Genomic DNA, 24,579 nt, shown 5'->3' with positions numbered 1-24,579 from the left:
TGTATGCGTTTCCCGGGAGATTTCCGCTTGAGGCCCTGTTACGGGAATAAGAATATTAGATTCTATTTGACTCACTCTGTCACCGCTTCTAGTTGTGCAGTCTTGCTGTCTTTCTGCTGTCCCCTCTTTCTACTTCAGAGCATGACCAGCAATGTAAACCTATTTAGTTTCTGATTCTCTTTTGTGATTGAGGAGTATAAGAGTAATAAGGACAGTGAGTATATGAGCCACCATCCTTGATAGAGGGAACACTGGAGTTTAGTGGGGAGAAAGGGGAATCGTGTGGGATCTGAACCCAGAGTCTGCTGCTATTGCTTGATTGGACCTTGGGCAATTTATGTAACTTCTCGGAAATCCTAGACTCTTACCTGTGAAGTTAACCTAAGGCTGCAGACTTCCACATTATTAGAATTAAGTGGTACTATTCCTATTTAGTAGCTAAGAAAATTGCCTGTCAAAATAGGTGCTCAATCGACAGTCTTTCTTGCATAACCTATCATATCACATCAGCACAAAGATGATACTCAAAAAAGCTTAATTCTACTCCCCTGTGCCTTTTATTCACCTCTTAGTGATTTTAAAAAAAACAATGATTTAAAAAAAATTTTTAATGTTTATTTTTTGAGAGAGAGACCGAGTGTAAGCTGGGGAGGGGCAGAGAGAGAGGGAGACGCAGAATCCGAAGCAGGCTCCAGACTCCGGGCTGTCCGCACAGAGCCCAACACAGGGGGCTTATTTTCTACTGGACTTTACTGCCTCACAACATGATACTGATGTACATGTTCACTTTAAACAAAGATTTCCGTTACAAAGATCTTTGCTATGATATCTGTTTAAATCACATTTTACACACATAATGAGCTTTGATGTAACTCTACCATCAAAACTCATCCATATCCTCCAGGAAACCTGATAACAAGAGGTCTGTAACCAGCTTCCCTTCTCTTCTTTTGTGCCTAATACTGGAACAGAATTCTACAGTAAATTCTTCTCTCTCCAGAAATCACCTGCCCGCCACCTCCTGTGATCTACAATGGGAAACACACCAGGAGTTCCTCCGAAAATGTTCCATATGGCACCACAGTCACCTACACATGCAACCCTGGGCCAGAGAGCGGAGTGGAATTCGTCCTCGTTGGAGAGAGCACCATCCGTTGTATAAGCAATGACCAAGAGAGGGGCATCTGGAGTGGCCCTGCCCCTGTCTGTAAACTTTCCCTCCCTGCTGTTCAGTGTCCACCCGCCCACGTGGCAAACGGATACAAGATATCTGGCAAGGAAGCCCCATATTTCTACAATGACAGTGTGACATTCAAGTGTAATAAGGGATTTACTCTGAAGGGCAGCAGTCAGATTCGCTGCAAAGCCAATAACACCTGGGATCCTGAAATACCAGTCTGTGAAAAAGGTAACGACCCAATGAGGTATTTATTTATTTATTCTTATTATCTCCAACCCAAAACTGGAGTCACGGAAAAAGGCAAGCATGCACACATTACTATCCCATCTCTTCCATTCTGTGACAGAATGTTCTATGTGGTTTTATATATTCTTCATGTGAATGCCCCCATGGATCTGTGATGTATTCAGGGTAGGTAATGAGAGGACCTTTTTATGGTTTCCAAGTTTTTAGTTAAATTCCAGTTAGTTAATATACAGCGTAATATTAGTTTCAGATGTAGAATTTGGTGATACAACATCAGCTGCTCATCACAAGTGTCCTCCTTAATCCCTGTCACCTATTTAACCCACCCCCCAACCACCTTCCCTCATGCAACCATCAGTTTGTTCTCTGTAGCTAAGCATCTGTTTCCCGACCTTTTTAAAGGCGCCTAGTTCCTGCAAAAGAGCAGAAAACATTCAGTAATGAATTAGCACTTCGTGGTCTTTGGCTTAAGTTTCAGATTGTCTGCTGTCGAACGACGTATACTTAATGTTCTCACGTATAAATTCCTTTTTGTTGTTGTTGTTGGTATTTATGTGGGGAGTTTTCTCTTCAGGCTGCCAGCCACCTTTTGGGCTCCAGCATGGTCGGCATACAGGTGGAAATAGGGTCCTTTTTGTCTCTGGGATGACTGTAGACTACACCTGTGACCCTGGCTACTTGCTGGTGGGAAACAAATCCATTCACTGTATGCCTTCGGGAAATTGGAGTCCTTCTGCCCCTCGGTGTGAAGGTACTTTCAGTTCCAGAGTTGTCTTTCTCTGTGATATCAGGCATGTATAAGTAACTCAAACTTTGCTCGTCCAGAAGCACCGTGTCAACCTGTGAGAGAAGATCTTCGAGAGCCTCCTGTTCACTCACACGTAGTACTGGTTAATACGTCCTGTCAAGAGGGGTGAGTAGAAGAGGGTCCACTCTTGGGAAGGGTCTCCACGAGTTTTATGCATTAATCCTATCCTCAACCTGTCTTGGTGACTCCATTTAGAAGTCCCTCATTGTCGCACTCACAGGGAACGTGAGGTTCTAAAGGTCTAACATCTAGGACTTTTCAGTCCTTTCTTGACATGGAAATAACCGTGCTGCGAAAAACTCTGTTTAAAGTAGCTTTTGTGCTTGGAGGGCCGAGAGTTTTAGCTCCTGTCCCCCCGAAGTTCTTATTTAGAAATGCCTCTGCATCTGTGATTTGAGGAAGAGAGATGGCAGAGATGTGCTATCAGGAAGAGGAAATGCATTACAGTCTCTCTCTAGGTACCGGCTGACTGGACATGCTTATCAGAAGTGTCAAGATGCTGAGAATAGGGTCTGGTTCCAGAAGATTCCACTTTGTAAAGGTAAGTCAGAAAAAAAAAGTTGTTGGAGGGGCAGTAGGGGGTTAGAGAGGGCAAGCCACTGAGGAGCTAGCCTATAACTACCTCAGTGGTCTGTGTGTTCAGTCTCCGTGTACATAAGATAAGGCAAATCTTTCCGTGTCTGATGGGCACTGACACTGGGAAATGAAGTTGCCAAGTAGGAACTGAGTATTTGCCGTATATCTGCTCAAGATTTAAGAAAATATATATATGGCCTAGGTTTCTAGTTCATGGTAGCATAGCCGCATTTATTCCTTTCGGAAGACTTCACCGTGTTTCCTGAATTTTTTTTGAATGAGTATGATGTATTAGTCGCATGGAGAATTTAATAAAGTTGGTTTTTTTTAATTTTTTAATATTTATTTATTTTTGAGAGAGAGAGAGAGAGCATGAGAGGCAGAAGGGCAGAGAGAGAAGGAGACACAGAATCCGAAGCAGGCTCCAGGCTCTGAGCTATCAGCACAGAGCCTGACGCGGGGCTCGAACTCACAGAGTGCAAGATCATGACCTGAGTCGAAGTCAGAGGCTCAACTGACTGAGCCACCAGGGTGCCCCAATAAAGCTGTTTTTAAATATTTAAATTTTTTTTAACATTTATTCATTTTTGAGAGTGAGAGAGAGCATGAGTGGGGGAGGGGCAGAGAGAATGGGAGACACAGAATCCAAAGCAGGCCCCAGTCCCTGAGCTGTCAGCACAGAGCCTGACGTGGGGCTCGAACTCACAGACCGGGAGATCATGACCGGAGCCGAAGTCGGACGCCTAACCGACTGAGCCACCCAGGCACCCCTAATAAAGCTGTTTTCAAGAAAGTATAACCCGGGTCCTAAAATCTAAGTTATTTTATCGCTCTGTGTAATACCTACAGTTGCCTAGTTTCATTCGTGCCTGAAGGAAGACTGTCCAACTGAAGTAGAATTTCCTAACTCTCTTCTACAGCTGTTCACTGCCCGCCTCCACCAGTGATTGACCACGGAAGGCCCAGGAGTGTGATGGCAGAACGCTTCCTATATGGAAATGAAGTCTCTTATGAATGTGACCAGGGATTCTCCCTTGTGGGAGAGAAAAATATACGATGCATCATTGATTCTAAAGGACATGGGTCTTGGAGTGGACCTACCCCCCAGTGCTTCAAATCTCCTCCTGTGACCCACTGCCCTAACCCAGAAGTCAAACATGGATATAAGCTAAACAAAACTCGTTCTTCATATGCCCACGATGACATAGTATATGTCGCCTGCAATCCCGGCTTCATCATGAATGGCAGTAACTTGATTAGGTGTCATACCAACAACCAGTGGGTGCCAGGTGTACCAACTTGTATCAAAATGGGTAAGATATTTTAAGGAATTAAGTATGGGATGGTGCAGAGAATAAAGGAAAGGGCTTTGAATCTCCACCGGCCATTTGAACTGCAGAAAAGCATGTAAAAGCAAAGACAGTCACATTGTTTTACAAGATACCTGCCTTGTCTTGTCTTTTCATTTGATTCTTTTTTTCCCCTTTTCTTTTCTTTTTTTTAAAATTTTTTTAACGTTTATTTATTTTTGAGACAGAGAGAGACAGAGCATGAACAGGGGAGGGGCAGAGAGAGAGGGAGACACGGAATCGGAAGCAGGCTCCAGGCTCTGAGCCATCAGCCCAGAGCCCGACGCGGGGCTCGAACTCACGGGCCGCGAGATCATGACCTGAGCTGAAGTCGGACGCTTAACCGACTGAGCCACCCAGGCGCCCCTTTTTCCCCTTTTCTAAGTGCGTTGAGCAAAAGTACACGAGAGGATAATGGTTACCTCCCAAACTGATGGAGTCTCTAAAATCTATTCTTTTTACTAATTTATAATTTAAAAAAATACACAGATCTTTGGGAGGGGAAATGTCTGGCGATAATACTGCTTGATGATTTGATATGTAAAACTGTGATAGCAGCCAGAAAGAGAACTTTGTGTTTCTCAGGAGGAATGCTGGCCTTCAAACCCATTGAATTGTCTTTCTTTTTTTAGTTATTGTGTGGCAGTTTTGCTCCTGTCAGAAACTACCTACCACCGAGCCTGCCATTTGGTGCCCTAAGAACCGAAATCAGCTCACCAGAACTGTTCTCTTTGGCTGAAATACGGTGCTTTGCTTTCCTGCAAGGCGCCAGTAGCTTGAATTGGGTAGCAATGGCCGCCATTTTTAGGACAGATGCTCTTGGATTCATCATATATAGCGGCTTCCCTTCCTGGTTCCAGTAGGCATTTGAGTGTGAGACCCTTAAACTACAGCCTCTCTGCTATTTAAAGGGAAAAGAAAAGAATACTATTAGCTGATAGATTACAACTGTGGGCTACAACCATTGATTTTTCATTATTTCACTTCTGACATCTTCAGGTCACGTATGAGAGATGTAGAAAATGCACATTTCCGTCCATTGCTGCTTGGCTTGGGTGGGATGAGTATTTCTGGGTACCAATTCATTGGCTTGTTTCCTACCTTCTTTCAGTATCACTGTCACTCACGGAGAGTGTTGGCTATATGTTCCTCTGTGCTAAATTAACGATCCTTTTTTTTCTTGGTGTCCAAGCTTTCTTAGGATGTCAGCCTCCACTAGATATACCCAATGGGAATCACACTGGTGGAGATATGGCTCGATTTTCTCCCGGAATGTCAATCCTGTACAGCTGTGACCAAGGCTACCTGCTGGTGGGAGAGGCATTCCTCCTTTGCACACATGAGGGAACCTGGAGCCAACCTGCCCCTTATTGTAAAGGTACGGTGTCTATTATTTTCTTATTTGTCAAATTTCTCCCACGTAGATATATTCAGTTCGGTGCTTTCAACTTAAAATAGACAAATGCATTAATTGGATCATTTAATACAATGTATTTGATTGGACTGACTTAATTGGATTAATCCATTAATTAACCACAAAATAAGAAAAAATGACTTAAGGAATAGCTTGTCTGATGAGTGATCGCTTATGTAGTCCTTTAAGTACAGAAAATTGAAGTACTTACACAACTTATATAACTAAATACAGGTTGAATTTATACTACGGTTGTAGTTATGGAAGTGTGCATTCGACAAAATGCTGATACAACGCACAATGACCTTGTCAGTATATTTCCTATGAGTGGTGGTGGCATTATGGGTCTATTTTTTTAATAAAAGTTTCAGGATTTCACTTTCGTTAGCATAAACAACACATGTGAAATATGCAGTGAGTTAATATCCAATACCTGTCGAGCACTTTTTACTAAATACCAGAAACCGTGCACAGCATTTTGCATGCATTATTTCATTAATCCTCCTGAGGACAATATGAAGTTGGTGCCACTATTATTTCTGTATGACAGGTGAGGTCTCGGTAGAATGAGAGATTTGTAACTTACCAGAAGTCACACAGCTGGGAAGTCTAGGAGTCATGATTCAAATCCCAAATCTCCCACTATCACCCCCTACACTGCTAGTTGAAAGAAGAAATGAGGGAGCATGTTCCTGTAAGGAGAATTCTAGGTAACAGTGAAGCAGATGAGATAGTCATTCAGAATTCTTAATATTACCCATTCAGCCCTCACCATTTCTCTGGGAAGCCATCAAAACGATCCAACGCTATCCGTGTAGAAACTAAAGCACAAAGAAGGAAAATAATCTGGCTTCAATTGCCTAGAGGTAATCGAGATGGATTGTTGACACGAAAAGACTGCCTAAGATATCCTTTTGTGTTATCACAGTGAGGCTTTACTTAGAATGAACCGAGTTGGTTTCCTAAACCATTCCCTTCAGGGTGCATCTACTTCCTCGAGAAAAGGCTAAACTATGACCCAGCTTCCATTAGCTTTCTTCCATTTCAGAGGTGAACTGTAGCTCCCCAGAGTATATTAATGGAATCCAGAAGGGGCTGGAGCCTGGGAAAATGTATCAGTATGGAGCTATTGTCACTTTGGAGTGTGAGGAGGGGTATACCCTGGAAGGCAGTCCCCAGAGCCAGTGCCAGGATGATCACCGGTGGAACCCGCCCCTGGCTGTTTGCAAATCGCCAGGTAAGTACCAAGGGCTCTATTGCAGCTCGTGTACTTGCCTCACTGGAGAGAAGAGAGCAAGGGCTATGCCTCAGCATTAAGTTCTAGGTTTTTTGTTTTTTTTTTTTTTTTTACATTTTTTATTTATTTTTGGGACAGAGAGAGACAGAGCATGAACGGGGGAGGGGCAGAGAGAGAGGGAGACACAGAATCGGAAACAGGCTCCAGGCTCCGAGCCATCAGCCCAGAGCCTGACGCGGGGCTCGAACTCACGGACCGCGAGATCGTGACCTGGCTGAAGTCGGACGCTTAACCAACTGCGCCACCCAGGCGCCCCAAGTTCTAGGTTTTAACTTGACATGGGTCTGTGACCAGCACTACACTGATGGAAGAGTTTGAAGTTAGTAGTCGATTCTACAAAAAGCAAAACTCTCTGAGGATGGAGGAAATAAAGAAAGGAAATAACGGGAGAGGAATACTAACTTATAAGGTGCAAGACTAACAACCTTACGTTTTGAAAGGAGTCACTACTGAGCTTTCCCTTGCTGAATCTTGTTTTCTAACCACTTACCGATTGGACAACGGTGAACATTGTTGTTATGCCAACTAAGGGCGTTCGTTCACCTGTTACAAACTATATGGTTCACCTCTGACAACTCTCTATGGTGAACAACCTGTTAGAGTTAATGATAAATATCAACAGCTAATATCTGCATTGTAACCTGAGAAGTCTCTGATTATGAAATTGACTATGTTGGTTTTTTCGTTCAGGAACTACCCCGACTTAAAGTGAATTTTTTTTTTTTAAGTCCAGTGAGTTGTCACATAAAAAATGAAGCGTGATTATAATCCAGGGTCCCATCACATCTTTTTTAAGTGGATTTTGAGAGAGAGGAGCTGAATGTTAACTTTGGGGACGTGACCATGGGACTTTGGGCTGCACTGAAGCATGCAACTAGACTAATATTTTCATGGTTCTGTATTCTCTTTAGCCTCACTTGCTCCTCTTCTTTCTGGTAAGTTTTCTTAAATATTTGAATTAAAACTCTAATGATTTTTTTTTAAGTTTATTTATTTATTTTGAGAGAGCCAGAGCACGTGGGAGGGGCAGAGAGGAAGTGGGAGAGAGAGAATCCCAAGCAGGCTCTGCACTGTCTGTCAGTACAGCGACCGATTATATTAACTTCTGGTCATTTGCATGATTCGGTACTATCAAATAGGTTGGCTTATTCTGCAGCGGCCAAATCTATTTCACAGCTGAGTTACGCTGTTAGGCCAAGTCGCGGGACCCCGGTGTCCTGAGCTCCTCATATCATCCCAGGAACGAGAATATTGCTAATAAAACTGAAAGGAGACACAAACGTGACTGGAGCCCTGTGGTCACATGCTCAGTGCTTTAGATTAAATGTGGGCTGGACTGAATCAAAAAAAAACCCACTTAATCCCAAGTATGATTATTTAGGAATTCGGTATTTATATGGCTGAAAAAGGATAGGTATAAAATCACATAACATTCCCCCCACACACTAGGAATAGCCCTGCAATGACTTCAAAACAACACAGGTCACACTTTTCTGGCATTTGATACTTGCTGTTTTGTTTTCTAGGTCTTTCTGCGGGTTCAGTACTTCTTATATTCTTGATTGGTGTCACCTTATGCACGATATTAAAACACAGAGAACGGTAAGTTCATTGCACGCTTGACCAAAAGGCACAAAAGGTTTTGGCTTCTTGCCTGAAACTAAATTCGGAAGCACACGTTATATGCCATGAATATTGTGTTGTGATCACTGGAGTAAGGGATCTTGTGTGGATCCCTTGTCCTCTCAAGGGCTCTTGAGAGGAAGCCCTCTCTGTAAGAACTTAAAAAAATTATCAAACACTTACTTTATTTGAATGATGTTTATTCAGGTGATATATTATTTAAAAAATCTAGAAAATTAAAATTTGAAAAATCGCAGTGGTAACAACTGCAGATATTTTGGTATATTCCTATCTGATCTTTCTCTTACTTTCTTTCTCTTTTTCTCTCTTTAACTGAAATTTTAGCATGATAGTCTCCCACCTAAATTTTTAAAATTTGGCCTTTATCTTTTGTATCGTATGTTTTCTTTTTAGTTACTTAACAGCAGATTGTTCTATGTATTTCTGTATTGTAGAAATTTTAGGTTGCTTCCACATTTACTTTGATAATAAATAAAGATACAAGAAACCCCTTTGAATAAAACCTTTTTGAATAAAACCTTTCCCCCCATCTACTTATTTCTGTAGCACAGATGTCTAGAATTACTAAGAGTATGAACATCTAAGGTGCTTAATAAATACTGCCCAATGACTTTCCAAAAAGTTTGCTCTAACTTGACCAAACATTGAGTAATTAATGTATTTTGGATGTGTTGTGTTTCTGGACTTTTTTTTCCTGCTGTATCGACTTATCTGTTCTTCTATCACAAATCACTTTGTGTTTAATTAGTATAGTTTTATACTGTTCTAATATACGGCGGGGCAAGAATTCCCTTGCTATAATTTTTACTATTTTCTTTTCTATTGTCTTCTGTTTATTCTTACCAGGCGACTTTTAGATCATTTGCCATTTCCAAAAAAAACATATGTTGTGATTACACTTAAGTCTATAGATTAGTAGGTGAGAAATTGGCATCTTTTTCTGTAATGTGTTCCTCTTTGGAAGCATCGTAGGCCTTTCTATTCGTTCAAGTGATCTTTTCTTCCGCTTGGTTGTTGTTTTCATGACTACTTTTAAATATATTACTAGGTTTTCTGTGTTTTGTTATATTATGTTTTATTATCCAGAGATTAGATCTAGTTTTATTTTTAACTTATTAAAGTTTTAAAATATTTTAATCTATAATGTAATATTGACTGCCATAGTAGGTTATGTGCTATTTGGTGGGTGCACAAAGCAAATGGTCAAGTCACAGAGAATTTGTAGCAGAAAAAAAAAAATTCCATGGTGAACAAAATGTTTCAAAAGCGCCTCAAGAAACTGTAGACCAGGAGAGAAAGGCTTTCCTGGAAAGAGTAAGCGAGCAGTTTGAGTGAAAACCCAGAGGCTTGTCATTCCATCATGTGTTATGAGAACTACGCAAGCAATCTGACACAACTGGGACATGGTGACTGAAGGAAAAGGCAGCATAGATTCAGGTGGAGAGATGGCGTAAAAGGCCCCTCTAACCCATAAATCTTGTTTCAAAATATTCTGATAAGTGCAAAGGATACCTTTTTAGCAAATGAGACCATCAGATGTCAGCCTAGGGATGGTCTGTGTGCATAGGTTCTTGAATCTCTGTATGTGCCAGTGTTAGAGAAGATAATCAGGTGAAGCCTTACCACGTCTCAGGTAACCTCTAGTGTGTGTGTGGGGGGGGGTGACCACGTCATGTCACCCCAAACATGTCACCCATAAACTCCAGCAACATTACTTTCACATGCTAAGTCACTTGGATCTATCAGGGCTGACGCACTGTTCACCGTTGTAAAATGCCTGATGGAGGCATTAGACATGACGGGTTACACTGAACCTCTGTAACGATGACATCTATGAACCTGAGTGCTTTGTTCTGAGCCCGGCGGGGCCTGAGCACCGCAGGTCCTACAAGGATCTACAACTGTGATATACTTTTATATCTGAGTATAGATATATACTCACGCCTGTAGTGTTTACCAGAATACGGACCATAGAGCCCTCATTTTGTCAATGACTTCAGGAAATAAAAAGGGTGTTCTGTGACCAAATAACATGCGTTATCTTTCTCATGAAGATTCACAATGACCATGAGAATATTTAAAGCCCTACAACGAAGAAGCCTGTTTCATTTTATTTTCAAACCGGAGTTCCCCAAATTAATTGGACTGGAGAACTCTTTCTCAACTAATGCTTGAACATCCCATGGAACTAATGTTCCATTGAACAGTCACTGGGAAATCTAGAGAGGTGGGCAGTAGCTAGATCATCAAAAACCTTGCATACCATGACAGAGGAGTTGGTGGGTATCCCGTCAGATCTTGAGCAAGGTAATAATATGTTCAGATACGCATTTTCAAAAGAAGGGCAGGATTGGGCTTCCAACCAAAGCAGCCGTGGTGGGGATCGGGAGGATGGAGGTATCATCACTATTTAGAAGAGAGGATTTCTGGGACTTAGTGACTTGCCAAATGCGGGCAGAAGGGAGAGAAAAAGAACGACTCATGTGGAGTGGATCCAGTGGTTCACCAAAAGAGGAGAGGGGCAGTTTTGTAGAGAAAGAGGAGTTCACTTTGGGGGCACTCACGACGCAGGACGCAAGAGAGGGACCCGGACTCCAGCAGGTGACATTTAGATCACATTTGAAGCCTTGAGACCACAAAGAACATAAAAGGTAAGAATAGGGATGAAAACGGACCTCAGAAGGACAGTAATGCTTAAAAGGGAGGAGAAGAAGGGACAGTCAGAAAACGGAAGGAGTAGTCTCACAGAATCAAGGGAGAAAAGGGTCTCAAAAAAAAAAAAATAGGGATGTCAGTCACATGGCTTTCCTCACAGGAAGTTAGAAGATAATTTTAGCCAAGAGTAATTAGAAATTTAAATAAATAGAAAATGTGGTCTCTATCACTTTCCTTCATACTACTAATTTTGTTATCAGAGAGTCACATGTGTAGGAAAATTGGCAAACTTTAGGAATGCCTATAAGCTCAAATAATTTATAATGTTCCAGGCAGATTATTTAGTTTATGAATGGAACTATATCATGTACTATACTGAAACACCTCCATTGATATAAACCAAACCTATATGTTAAACTCCATTCCTAAGCATCACTCGTTTTATTTCCAATTTGTAACTGACTTCAATTTATTTTCTGATAGTTGATCTAGACGTTTGAGCTGCCTTAAATACTTTCTGTAAACGAGATAAATAATCGGTCACTTAGAAATTTTGCCTAAGTAACAAAACTAAATATTTTCTAAAATGTTTATTTATTTATTTTGAGAGAAAGAGTTTGCACAAGGGTGAGGGGCAGAGAAAGAGAAAATCCCAAGCAGGCCCCACGTTGTCAGCTGTCAGTGCAGAGCCCAAGGCGGGGCTCGATCAAACTGTGAGATCATGACCTGAGTCGAAATCAAGAGTCAGATGCTCAACTGACTGAGCCCCCCAGGCGCCGCAAAATTAAATATTTTTTAAAGCCACCCAAACATTTGAGAGAGACCACTCTTCTTCTCTAGACATCTAAGATCTTTTAATGAAACCTAAATCTCACGTAGACCTAAAAATTACCATTGTATAATATTCTTGACGCCTCTATCTATAAGCTGAAGGCTTAAATATGGTAGTAAGTGACATGCTCTGAGTAACCTTAGCAGAAATCATTCTTTGGTAATTCTGTAACACTTTATTTCAGAGTGCTACCTGATAATGTGATCACATTTTCATGTCTCTTGCTAATTTTGGCCAAGGGGTTTTAGGAGCACAGTGAAGTGTGTGGGCTTTCAAAGTGTAAAAGTAAAAATGTCCTCTTAAAAATTATCTCAAGCTTTTAGTGCTGTAAGACTACAGAAGGATTTGGAATTTAACATCAAATATGAAAACTTTCCTTTAAGTTAGACTGGAAGACTGTGTCCCACAAAGGTAAATTTATGGTCATGTCCTAAAATTAAAGCTTCTTTTTTTAATTTATTTTTTCAAACTGAGGATCATAGTTCTAAGTTATTGAGGGCCCTGGATCCGAGGGAAGGCAACCTTGTACCAACTTTTGATCTGGACACTTAGCATCCTAGCAAGTTATTTATTTTTATGGGTCTTTCCAAATAATAGGGGTTATAGTGATCATCTCATATGATACTTAGGACATCAAAATGAACCCATTCATGAAAAGTACTTGTCACATGATGGGAATTACAGAAAACAAACAACTATGACATGTTTATAGTAATCATGGCCAGTGAGCAAAGAGTTTACTTTTTTCTTCCTTTTTCCATTTAGGAATTATTATACAAACAAAAGCCCTATAGAAGGAGATCTTCATTTAGAAACACAAGAAGTCTATTCTATTGATCCATACAACCCAGCAAGCTAATCGGCAGACAAACTGGTATCTAATGAAATTGAAATATTTTTATTCACCCATCCGTCAAAATGCCTTCAGTTTATATCTGTCAATAAGTATAGTACTAAATGAGTATGGTTGTATTGCACAAGTCTTCATCAATCATGCCCAGAAATTGTTAACTTACCTACTTCGTATTGCCAAACTGATGCCATGGGTTCTTTTCAGTTCATTCATCCATTCAACATATACTGAATACATAGTGTAATAATTAAGGATAAAATGGAGAAGATGATATGTATTTTGAAGAGAAAGAAAGCATACTCCTATAGAGCATGCTGGGTCATTGTAATGAGCTTGGTGAGTATTCTGAGATGGAAACCAGTGGAGGGTTTTAAGCAGAGGGGAGAATGGTCACTTTAACTGCTGTGCGGAGAACGGACTTTAGGAAGACAAAGGTGGAAGATGGAGGCATCCATGAAGACTTTATCACAACAGTCTAGGCAGGAGGTTGTGAGTGGCTGCCACCAGGATGGTGAGAAGAGGGCAGCTTCTGCATTACTTTGAAGTTTATTTATTTATTTTTGAGAGCGAGAAGGAGTGGGGAGGGAGAGGAAGAAGAAGAGCCAGAATCCCAAGCAGGCTCTGCGCTGTGAGCGTAGAGCCCAACATGGGACGCCATCTCACAGCTTATGACCTGAGCCGAAATCCAAGAGTTGGACACTTACTGACTGAGCCACCCAGGGGTCCCTGCATTATTTTTAAGAGAGCAACAGTAGGGTTTGCTCATGGTTTGTAAGGGAGGAGGCAGTGACGATGGCAAGGTTTTTTGGCCTGACGACTGGAAGGACAGAATTGCCACTAATTAGGATGACTGGCAATGTGAAAAGGCGGGATTAGGGAGAAAAAAACAAGAGTTTCACTTTGGAGAGGTTAGAAATGAGATATCTAATGGGCATCCAAGTAGAAGTATCAAGAAGGCAGTGGATGTACAAGTCTGTATTTCAGAGAATAAGTCCAGGCTCAAGACATAAATACGGGCCCTGTCAGCATATGGATGTATGTAATAATGAAATCAAATAAGATTAGCAAGGGGGTGAAAGGGGCTAGGGAAGAGAAAAGGTCCACGTGCCGGACCTTGAGTCCTTCCACATCCAGAGTCATGGAGTATGAGAGGGAACCTCGGTATTATTTTGAGATAATACTCACTTTTCATGCCTTGTCTCAGTCCCTGCTACAACAGTGAAAAGTATTATCTCCAAATAATACCGAGGTGAGCATATACTCTCCAAGGTGAGAGAAGCAAAGCTAAACTGTCGGCTAGGGTCTCAGGATCAGTAATGGGCAGAGGCTGAATTCAAACTCAAATCTACATTCAAATTGTTTTCTCTTACATAATCTATAAAATACAAAAATAAACCCCTTTGCCCGCTTGGAACTTATTTACAACAAAAAATAGACAAAACAATAGAACAAAAAATAGAAAACAATAGAACAATATAGAATGGAAAACAGAAATAGAAATATAGAAATAGAAAACAATAGAACAAAATAAAAAACAATAGAACAAAAAATAGACATCGACTTATCATAGTGTGAGAGTAAGTACCTTAAACAAGATACAGAAAAACTGGTGCGGTAGCTAAGAAAGCCACAATTACCTACTGCTGGTGAACCATGGAAAGAGGAAAGAGAACAGCAGAGACCAGGCCCGAGTGATACCTAAATCCAAACCACTAGGGGTTCCAAGTAAAACTAGTTTATGAATAATTTGTTGAATGAATGCATGAATGAGAAAGAATGATACCATTGCTTGGATTTCTATCTCATGACTTATTACTTATCAACATAAAATTTAATCATCATTTCCTTCAGATCCTGTTTCTGAAGAAGGGATCTCTTGATAGAAAGTGTCTTCTAAGAGGCTTGATGCTCTATCGGTTATAGCACATTTGGGGGAGAGAGAGAATGTTAACGTTCTCATTATGTAAATTTTGAGTCACATCACTGCTCTTCCTGCTGCCCCCTGAACAGAAATTCTCTATTGCAGTGTGCCTTGTTTGGATCCTACTGAACATCAGTTGGGACGAAACGATTTTAATATCAGCCAGTCTATGAGTATGGTCTCAACATCAGTGAAATGTCTTCATAAGCTATGATTTCCCATATGCACTTTCTCTCAAGCAGAACAAAGAAAGTTTGCTTGATAATAAAGATGGGATCCCAGTCTCACCGCCACACTCTCTTCAAGGACTTTTTGACGCCTCCCCTGTGATGTGCCTGGAGCCTGGCTATGGCTACAAACAACAGAACTCCTTAAGTGTCGCCATTTTAATTAAGGAAGGCGCTAAAAAGCGCTGCCCTCCTATCTCGACCCTTCTTTTGTAATCAGCATACTTACTGTCACCATATATTTTTGGTTCTAGAGTGGTTTTAACTATTTAAGCAAAGGAGAGAGGATTTCATGCGGTTATGATGGGCATTCTTCTGTTGGGAAGTCTAATTTTATTTTAATAGTAGCATCTTGCTCTCATATGGTTAAACATTTCACCTGTATTTCCGCTTGTTTTGAGGGTTGTTGTTCTTTTTCCACAATGTATACTTTGCCTTTCCATAATCACTCAGTAATTCCAATTTGCACATTTTTTTTTCATTATAGGAGTCAAGTTTTCACTGTAAGGTTTTGGTGTACAATCCAGGCTCTGGATATTTCCTTGGCAGTTTTGTCAAAGCTCTGTGTCCTTTAATAATGTGTACAGTGGTTACTCAAATAAATTTTATCTTTTAACAAAAACATTTGCCTTTCAGGATTTTTTTTTCTTAGAGTCAATGAACTCTTAGAGTTTTTGTTTTTCGTTTTTTGTTTTTAATTTTAATTGCAGTTAGTTAAGGTTTCTGGAGTTCCTGATCTAACATTTATACATTCTGGATCTTCCCACTTTGTTGTTTTAGCCGACTTGCAACCCACAAACTCCATTCCCTCATCCTCAAGATATTCTCTATTCGTCCAGACAACGCCTTTCCCTAGCCCCCTGCCACCACACTCGAAATCCAGCTGACAATTTTCCTTGTTGTAGCATTTATACTATTGAGAAAATAAAACCTTGCTCCATGGCTACCACAAATTTCTCTTGCCATCCTCTCCTAGACTACGTATTCTGTTTGGCATCTTTTTTGTTTTAAAATATACATAACATAAAATTTAGAATCTTAACCATTTTCCAATGTACAGTTCATAAATGTTTGCATATTCATTATTGTGCAACAGATTTCTAGAACTTTCTCATCTTAGAACATTGAAATGCTATATCCATTAAACAATAACTCTACATTCCCCTCTTCCTCCAGCCCTCAGAAACCACTACTCTCTGTTCCTGTGAATTTGACTACTTTAGATACCTCCTATATGTGGAATCCTACCGTGTTTGTCTGACTGATTTATTTCACTCAGCATAACGTCAACTTTTCTCCATGGGTAGCATGTGTCAGAATCTCCTTCCTTTTTCAGACTGAATGATATTTCGTTGCTTGTATATATCACATTTAGTTCATTCATCTGTCAGTGGACATTTGGGCTGTTTTCATGACTACCGTACGTAATGCTGCTGTGAACGTGAGTGTGCAAATAGCTCTTCAATTCAATTCTTTGCTTTCAATTTCAATTCAATTCATTGCTTTCAATTCAATTCAATTCATTGCTTTCAATTCAATTCAATTCAATTCAATTCATTGTTTTCAGTTCGTTAGACACATACCCAAAAGTGGGATGCTGTTCAGCATCTTTTATTCAGTCATAATCAGTACTATTTTCATTCCTCCAAATTATCCGTCCATGCACCTCAAGCCATCTATTCTACCTTTGTCTCTATTCTCCTTCTCTTAGGAGCTGATGAAAGCATCACAGGGTAACTAGGTCAACCTCCTCTCCCTCCACCTCTGTCACTTCACCCAAATACTTGTGTCTGGCTTGTACAGCTTCCTTAGCTTCTGTGAGTATGGGGATGGTAACAGGAGTAATGGCAGAGAAGGCTGCTCTGAGCTGAGAACTAGACCTTCAAGAAAGGGGGTGAGAAAGCAGATGTCAGGAAATCAGTGCAAAAGGAAGTGGCAATGGGTGGTCTAATATCTGCTACTATATCTTCCCACCCCCATCCTCCTCCCTTCTCTACAGCATTTGACGGTTGCAATTATTCCACTCTCCACACAACTCATTCCAAGTCTTGCTTTACATACAACTGACTCTTATTTTAACTAACTTTTATTTTTTTTATTTATTTTTTTTTAAAATTTTTTTTTCAACGTTTTTTATTTATTTTTGGGACAGAGAGAGACAGAGCATGAACAGGGGAGGGGCAGAGAGAGAGGGAGACACAGAATCGGAAACAGGCTCCAGGCTCCGAGCCATCAGCCCAGAGCCTGACGCGGGGCTCGAACTCACAGACCGCGAGATCGTGACCTGGCTGAAGCCGGACGCTTAACCGACTGCGCCACCCAGGCGCCCCTTTAACTAACTTTTAAATCTGGGGTCCTTAGGGACCACAGACCTCCAAAGGTTTATGGCTAGAACTAAATTTCAATATAGCCGCTTTCCTTTGTAATCCTAGATATTCTATTTTGTGCATTAAAAAGATTAATTCTAGGGGCACCTGGGTGGCTCAGTCGGTTAAGCGTCTGACTTCAGCTCAGGTCATGATCTCACGGTTTGTGAGTTCAAGTCTCACATCGGGCTCTGTGCTGACAGCTCGGAGCCTGGAGCCTGCTTCAGATTCTGTGTCTCCTTCTCTCTCTGCCCCTCCCCTGCTCTCTCTCTCTCAATATAAATAAACATTTAAAAAAATTAAAAATTAATTCTGGAGGCACCTGGGTGGCTCAGTTGGCTAAGTGTCCAACTCTCAATTTTGGCTTAGGTCATGATCTCACAGTTCTTGAGATCAAGCCCTGCAACAGGCTCCACATTGACAGCTCAGAGCATGCTTGGGATTCTCTCTCTCTCCCTCTCCCCCCCCCTCACACTCTCTCTCAAAATAAATAAATGAACATTAAGAAAAAATAATTCTGAGAAGGGGTCCAAAGGCTCAGCCAAAGAGACAAATGGGTCCACCATACACAAAAATATTAAAAACCATGAACCACATGTGAACCACATCTAAATGTCTCTATCCTGATCTTCCTATCATTTATTCTACATACATGTTCTCCCTTAAGAGTGCCATCAATTCCTGAGGTTTTGACCCTCTACCACCCATTTCCTTTTCAAAAGGCCTCTTGCTGGACATCTCTGGAAGTCTGGTTTCATAATCAAACTATATTCCCAATATTTTCCTAGAACATTCTCACACTTCCTGTGAGAGAACTGGCTCTCACTAAAACTCCATCTGTCTCATGCCCCCAAGTCTTTCTCAGGTTTAAAAAAAAAAAAAAAATCCTTTGACACTCTCTCTTTAAAAAAAAAAAACAGTTTATTTTTGAGAGGGAGCATGTGAGCTGGGGAGGGGCAGAGGATCCAAAGCGATGCGGGTCTTGAACTCACAAACTGTGAGGTCATGACCTGAGCCAAAGGCTGACACTTTACTAGCTGAGCCACCTGGGTGCCCCAACACACTCTCCCTTGATCAAGTTACCCTCTCTCTCCCATATGTTTCCTACTGGTGCTGCAACAAGTTACTTTGTAGCTGGAAATGACTCAGATTTATTCTTTTACCAGCCTGGAGGTCAGGAGGCAAAATGAATCCTACAGAGCTAAGACCAAGGTGCTGCCTTTTCCAGCATCTAGAGGTGGCTGTCATTCTGTTCGGCTCATGGCAGCACCTCTCCAGTCTCTGCTCCGGTCATTGCCTTCTCTCACTCTAATCTAGTGCCTCCCGTTCATAAGGACCCCTGTGATAATACTGCCCACCTGGATAATCCAGGGTAATCTCCCATCTCAAAGCCCTTAAATCAATCACATTTGCAAACCCCCTCTTGCCGCCTAAGATAACATAATCACTGGTCTGGGGATTAGGATGTGGGCATCTTTGGGGTCATTATTCAACCCATCACAGACACCCATTTCTCTCACCCTTGAATTCTTAACCCCCTGCTCCAAATGCATCCTTCCGCCACGTTTTATTCATTTCAATAAATAGCACCATCATTCATTTTGAATCCTGAGGCTAATTCAGGATTCAAGGCTAATTCTCTTTCTCAGCACTAACTTTAAGAAAGGAAGTAACCAAAATCCAATGCATGAATAAATTCTGTTCATTCTGTCTCCAGTTTCTTAATTGTCCACTTAACCTCCAGTCAAGGCCACCATCAAATCTCACCTGGATGATGCCAAAACCTCCTTGCTGGTCAGCCCCATTCACTATTGCCTTATTCCAAGCCAGTGTCCCCGCCGTATAGACAATTATATGTTTAAAATGTAAATCTGATTAGGTCAGCTAAAAAAATTTTTTTCCAGTGGCTTGGTATCTCTCAATTCAACTTAAAGGAATTAGTTCCTGGTATTTCCTACATACTGTACATGTTGCCCCAAACGGTGGCTTTCACACAAGGAGAAGGCATTTCGTTTGCTGACCTATTCACGCGGATTCTTGACCAGCGGAAAAGTCATGCGGAGGCGTTGGAAAGCTGAGCAGCAAGATTCCACCGCCTTTATCCGGAGCCGCCCAGCCTCCACGCGGACATCAAGGAAACGAAGCATCACCAGCTTTTGCTCCTGCGGAGGGCTCCCGATGGTGGTCGTGGGAGCGAAACTCGTTAGAAACGATGCAAATTAGTAGTAAACAGGACCTCGCCCCTTAAGGGGAAGCTGCGGTCAAAGTCTTCTTTCCGCCCCTCCCAGCTGCGCTCTCCACACTCCGCAGCGCTGGGAGCGAGCGCGTTGCCTCTCATCTCCCCGCTGCGCTCTCTGCTGCGCTTTCCTTCGAGGTCGCACCTCTTCCTGGAGAGGATGGGAGCCTTTTCTCGGAGGAGCCCGCAGCCTCTCGGGCCGCCGGCGCCCCCTCTCTCCCGCTCCGGAGGAGCCCTCCTCGCGGTTCTGCTGCTGCTCACGCTGCCGGCGGCCTGGGGTGAGACTCGGGGCTGGGCGCTGGGTGGGGCGAGAAGGCAGGGGGACTCTGAGATCCCCGCCCATGCCCGGACCCTGGTGGCTCTGGGTGATCCCCTCTGCCGGGCCTTGTGTTGTGCCAGCGGCCCGGGAGCGCGCAGGTGCTGAGCAGGTGCCGAGCAGGTGCCGAGCAGGTGCAGCAGGAAATTTCTCTGCCTTTGTCTGTTAACAAAGGCCGGCGAGAGCGGAGCGTAGTGCGGATTGCAGCCAAGAAATGGGGGGCTGGAAATACGACCACCTTGGGTTCTGATCCTAGCAAGTTCTTAAGTGTGAGGAAGGTTCCTGCACCTGCCCGAGTCCGTTTCCTTTTCTGTGTGGTGTGAACCCGGATTTCTACCTCGCGGTGTTGTTACCTAAATGGCATGAAGTGCGTCCAGGGGTCTAACACACAGCCTGTCACTTAAGTTCTTTCCTCCAGCCATTCTTTCTGAACTTTGTGCATGAGCGTGTTTGGACAAGGAGTCCTGCCGGTGGAGTTTTCACCGTAAACTGCCTCGCATCTGGTTGGATGCGACCCACTCACACCCCAGACCACCACGTGCACCTATTGAGCACCAACGTGTGAAGAAGTCCCACGGGGTTGGAAGAGCCAGCGAAGTTCCAGAACCCTCAGTGTCACTAGTCGCAGATAGAAGGGAAGTGTAGAGATGTTTTCACGGTGTGGCAGTTTGGTCATGTGTTTTAGTAGAAAATAAAGCCTGTTATAACTGATGGGAAATTTTGAGGTGGCATCTTCCCTTCCTTCCTTCCTTTTAAATAGGTAAACATTTTCAGTTTGAACCCTTCTCTTCTTATTTTTGGCTTTCTGAGAAGTCTTAGTTGCTTGGACTCATTGGTAAAACCTCTCCGTTGAAATGAGAGTCTTAATTATTTTTGTCCAGCCTCTTCTTGACCAAGTGACTTTGTTCTCTGTTGTCACTAGACATTGTGTGTTCATTGTTTGTGCCGTCTAAGAGAGTAAGGAAAAAGGAAAACCAAGTTTCCACTGAAGTCATTACTAATAGACATCCTAAAGTAACCAACCAGGTGAAGAAACATGATAAAGCCGAAAGTTTTATTACTAGAAGAGAAGCAAGCCAAGTGTATTAAGCAATCTATGGTCAATGCGTAGAAATTTTTGTGAACCTTTTGAGTATATTTGTGTCTCTTCTTACTGGAATGTTAATTGCAAAAAAAAATATTTACTAAGGTTGTCATAATAACCTGAAAATGTGAAACAGCTTAGTAATTTACTTGCCAAAGGAATTTAGGTAAAGAAAATGTTTATGGAATGCTGACAGTGTGCACAGCACTTTGGACTTTATGAGAGAGCTATTTCTCCAAGGTGCATTCATGTAGAAGCTGTGTGGTGGAGTTTTATGAACTTTTCTTAATTAGGAGGCCTGGGTTCTGTTTTTTTCAGCCGCTACTTACTATCCGTCGGCCTGGAGCCCAGCAAGCCAATCACATCCCTGACTTTCAGTGTCCATACATACAAAATGAACATAGTCGACATCCTGCCATATGAGAGGACTATTGTGAAAATCAAATGAGGTAGTGTATGTGACAGTGTTTTTTGTAACCTGAAAAGCCCCTGTAGATCTGAGAAACCATGCATAGGACCTTCCCTGACAAGAGCCTAAAGACCACAGCATGACTCAAAAGGGGGACATCTCAGCTTTGATGATCAGAGAAGGCAGAGGGCAAGGAGCATGGCGCTCGCAGCATTTAAGGAGTGAATCCAAATTGGACATGCGGATTCACCCGGATAGTTATTTCACATACACATGAGCACACTTGGGGTACTAGGGCAGTGTGGAACATAGGACGGACTCTGGCGCCCTCACCTGGTCCTTGGGGCAGCTCTCACTCTGTTGCCGCGCTGTGTAAAGACGCAAGGTAGAAAAGATGGCAAGTCCAGTGGCTTTCTGTGAATTGTCCCCTATTTCAGTTTACATGTGTTCAGATGAGCAGGTTTATGGTTTATGTTACCTCGTCTTATCTAATATAACCTCTGTGATTGCACAAGTAACTTCGAAGTGTTTCCACATAGAGACAGAATGAAGATAATTCTAATAAGGCCAACTTAAGCAAACAAGACAATCCCTTCCACTCATGGACACACGCAGACATGCGCACACAGACACACGCAGGCGCACACATATCCAAGCTCTTTGTCAGAGACACTAAGAGGAAGAAACATTGTCAGTCTAATCACAAGTGACCAGAAGTTCACAAAATTAAAAAAACGAGAAAACGTCAAGACTACTTGAAATGAACATCCACCTTGTGAACAGAGAAACTCATTGACTATTTTGTCCCTTTAGACATTAATTAATGATCATATTAAGTCATCATGATTAGCAAAGCGTTTAAAATGTTTATTTCATCTCTATCGCATATTTTAAAATTTCTATTTATGTATAACATGTGATATTATATAGTTTTATAAATATAAAATTATCACATATATTTAAATATATTTACTATTTTAATATATGATACATGTAATATAGTTCTTTTATATAACAATGTTATATAAATTATGTTATATTTATATATATATATAACATGACATGACAATTTGTTATATAATTAACATATATAATGACATCATACACATGTGAAATTTATTAAGTGGTATAATATGAATATAATTTAATGTGTAGTATTAAGTTGTTATAGTTTGTATATATAGTTTATAAGTAATTTATAATACACATTAATCTGTATAATAGATATAGTATATATTATATATTATAATATAATAAATTAATATGTTATATATAACATAATATTCCAAACTATATATTATAATACATAATATTATATATTACATTAGATTACATAATATACCAAATATAATATGTAGTATGTACTAATATTATAAAATATATAAATATTTTTAAATATTAAATATAAATACATTAAATTTTTTTTAATGTATGCTTTCTTTCCTTAACTGATGAAGGTGTTTTAACAAAACATTTGCAGACATTTGCAGATCTTTTCATAAAAGAGTAGAATCTGCAGACTGGAGACCAGAGTGTGCCCCAGGTTGACAGTTCATGTTTGAACAGAGGCATGGAAGTAATAAGTAAATTGTGTTTCTAGCACAGAATAAAACAATCTGCCTTGAATGGAAAGTTTGGATTGGGAGTATTTCAATGTGGGCTGGGTCACCCAAGACAAAACCACAGCGAGATGATTGCATACACCCACTAGAATAGCTAAAATGTTAAAAATTGCCAACAGTGTTGGCAATAAGATGAACTAACTGGAATGACTTCCAACTCCTTTGGAAAACAGTTTGGCAGTTTCTTAAAAAGTTAGGCACAAATGTGTCATACGACTGAGCGTTTTACCCCTAGGTATTTACTCAAGAGATGTGAAAGCATGCGACCACACAAAGACTTCTATAGAATTTTCACAGTGGCTTCACTTGTAATAGCCCACAACTGGAAACAATCCAAATAACCTCCAGCAGCTAAAGAGATGAACTAAATTAAGTATATTTGTACAACTGAAGATTACCGAGCAAAAAGAAATAATTTTTTTTTTAATGCAACAACCCGGATAAATCTCAAAATAAGCTTTCTGTGTAAAAGCTAGACCAAAAGAAAAGAAAAAAAAAAGTACCAACTGAGTGATGTGGTTTATATGAAATTCTAGAAGGTCAAATCAGTCTGTTGTAAGAGGAAGCAGGTCAGAGATCACCTAGAGGAGGAGGTGGAGAGATGGATGCATTACAAAGGGACCTGAGGAAACTAGAGGGAGCCTGATGGAAGTGTTTGTTATTTCCATTGTGGTAATAGTTTCATGAGGCATACATGTGTCAAAAGTCATCAAATTGAATACTTCAAATATTTTTCAGTTATTGTATTTAATATACTGTAAAGCTATGCGGAAGAGGTTTTTTTTAATAAATTAGAGTAGATCTTGAGTTTATGGAGTTCACGTTAATATATTTATTATAGGACAAATAGGATAAATAATTTATTTATTATAGGATAAATAATTTGAGGGATTGGAAATGAAGGAGGAAAAGGAAGCTAGGTCAAGCTTTCTCTAGTGAGGATTCATACATTCTTTTTTATTTGGGCTATTATCCATATTTGCATTTTTACTTTTGCCTCACAGCTAGTAAGTAGAAGTTCAAGTCCAGATCAATACGAATCCAGTTCCTAACACTATACACCATTATATTTTGTATTAGTTTCTTATTACTGCTGTTACAAATTACCACAAGCTTAATGAACCAACTTCAGTTCAGGTCATGATCTCACAGTTTGCAAGTTCAAGCCCCACATCGGGTTCACTGCTGTCAGTGCAGATTCCCTTTGGATTTTTTGTTGCCCTCTCTCTGCCCCTGCCCCACAGGAGCTCTCCCTCTCCCAAAAATAAATAAAAATTTTAAAAAATTTTAAAAAATTTTAAAAAATTTTAAATAATAAAAATTAAAAATTTGAAAAAACAAACCCGACAGATTTCCAAACCTAGAATAAAATATTTTTCCAACAGATATTTCTTCTTGATTACATACTGTTTGACTGTAAATATTATTTTTATTACCTTAACTTAAACCTATTAGGCCTGAAGGGGAGATAGCTGAGTCTAGTATTTAAATATATATATATATGTATATATATAATATACATATATTATTAATGTATAATAATT

General features: G+C 40.7%; 2 protein-coding genes across 7 annotated transcripts in view; both read left to right on the top strand.

Moving 5' to 3' along the window:
* Positions 1-15,879, top strand: part of CR2 (complement C3d receptor 2) — a 35,036-nt gene extending 19,157 nt beyond the window's left edge. For 4 of the 6 annotated variants that reach the window (XM_049634238.1, XM_049634243.1, XM_049634242.1 and 1 more), the window contains 11 exons: positions 1,001-1,408; positions 2,001-2,177; positions 2,252-2,339; positions 2,693-2,775; positions 3,731-4,123; positions 5,352-5,537; positions 6,622-6,810; positions 7,782-7,805; positions 8,397-8,472; positions 12,767-12,875; positions 14,881-15,879. In XM_049634238.1, the coding sequence (XP_049490195.1) occupies positions 1,001-1,408; positions 2,001-2,177; positions 2,252-2,339; positions 2,693-2,775; positions 3,731-4,123; positions 5,352-5,537; positions 6,622-6,810; positions 7,782-7,805; positions 8,397-8,472; positions 12,767-12,860 (1,718 nt within the window). In that variant the 3' untranslated portion in view covers positions 12,861-12,875; positions 14,881-15,879. The remainder of the gene's footprint in view (positions 1-1,000; positions 1,409-2,000; positions 2,178-2,251; positions 2,340-2,692; positions 2,776-3,730; positions 4,124-5,351; positions 5,538-6,621; positions 6,811-7,781; positions 7,806-8,396; positions 8,473-12,766; positions 12,876-14,880) is intronic. The other 2 variants (XM_049634239.1, XM_049634240.1) reach the window with 2 other exon arrangements.
* A 3,681-nt stretch (positions 15,880-19,560) lies between these two features.
* CR1L (complement C3b/C4b receptor 1 like) overlaps positions 19,561-24,579 on the top strand; it is a 57,493-nt gene continuing 52,474 nt past the window's right edge. The window contains exon 1 of the mRNA XM_049634245.1: positions 19,561-19,882. Coding sequence (XP_049490202.1) covers positions 19,765-19,882 — 118 coding nt within the window. The 5' untranslated portion in view covers positions 19,561-19,764. The remainder of the gene's footprint in view (positions 19,883-24,579) is intronic.

This window comes from Panthera uncia, chromosome F1 (genome assembly GCF_023721935.1).
Source record: "Panthera uncia isolate 11264 chromosome F1, Puncia_PCG_1.0, whole genome shotgun sequence".
NCBI classification, from domain to species: Eukaryota; Metazoa; Chordata; class Mammalia; order Carnivora; family Felidae; genus Panthera; species Panthera uncia.
This window is presented reverse-complemented; position numbering and strand designations above follow the sequence as displayed.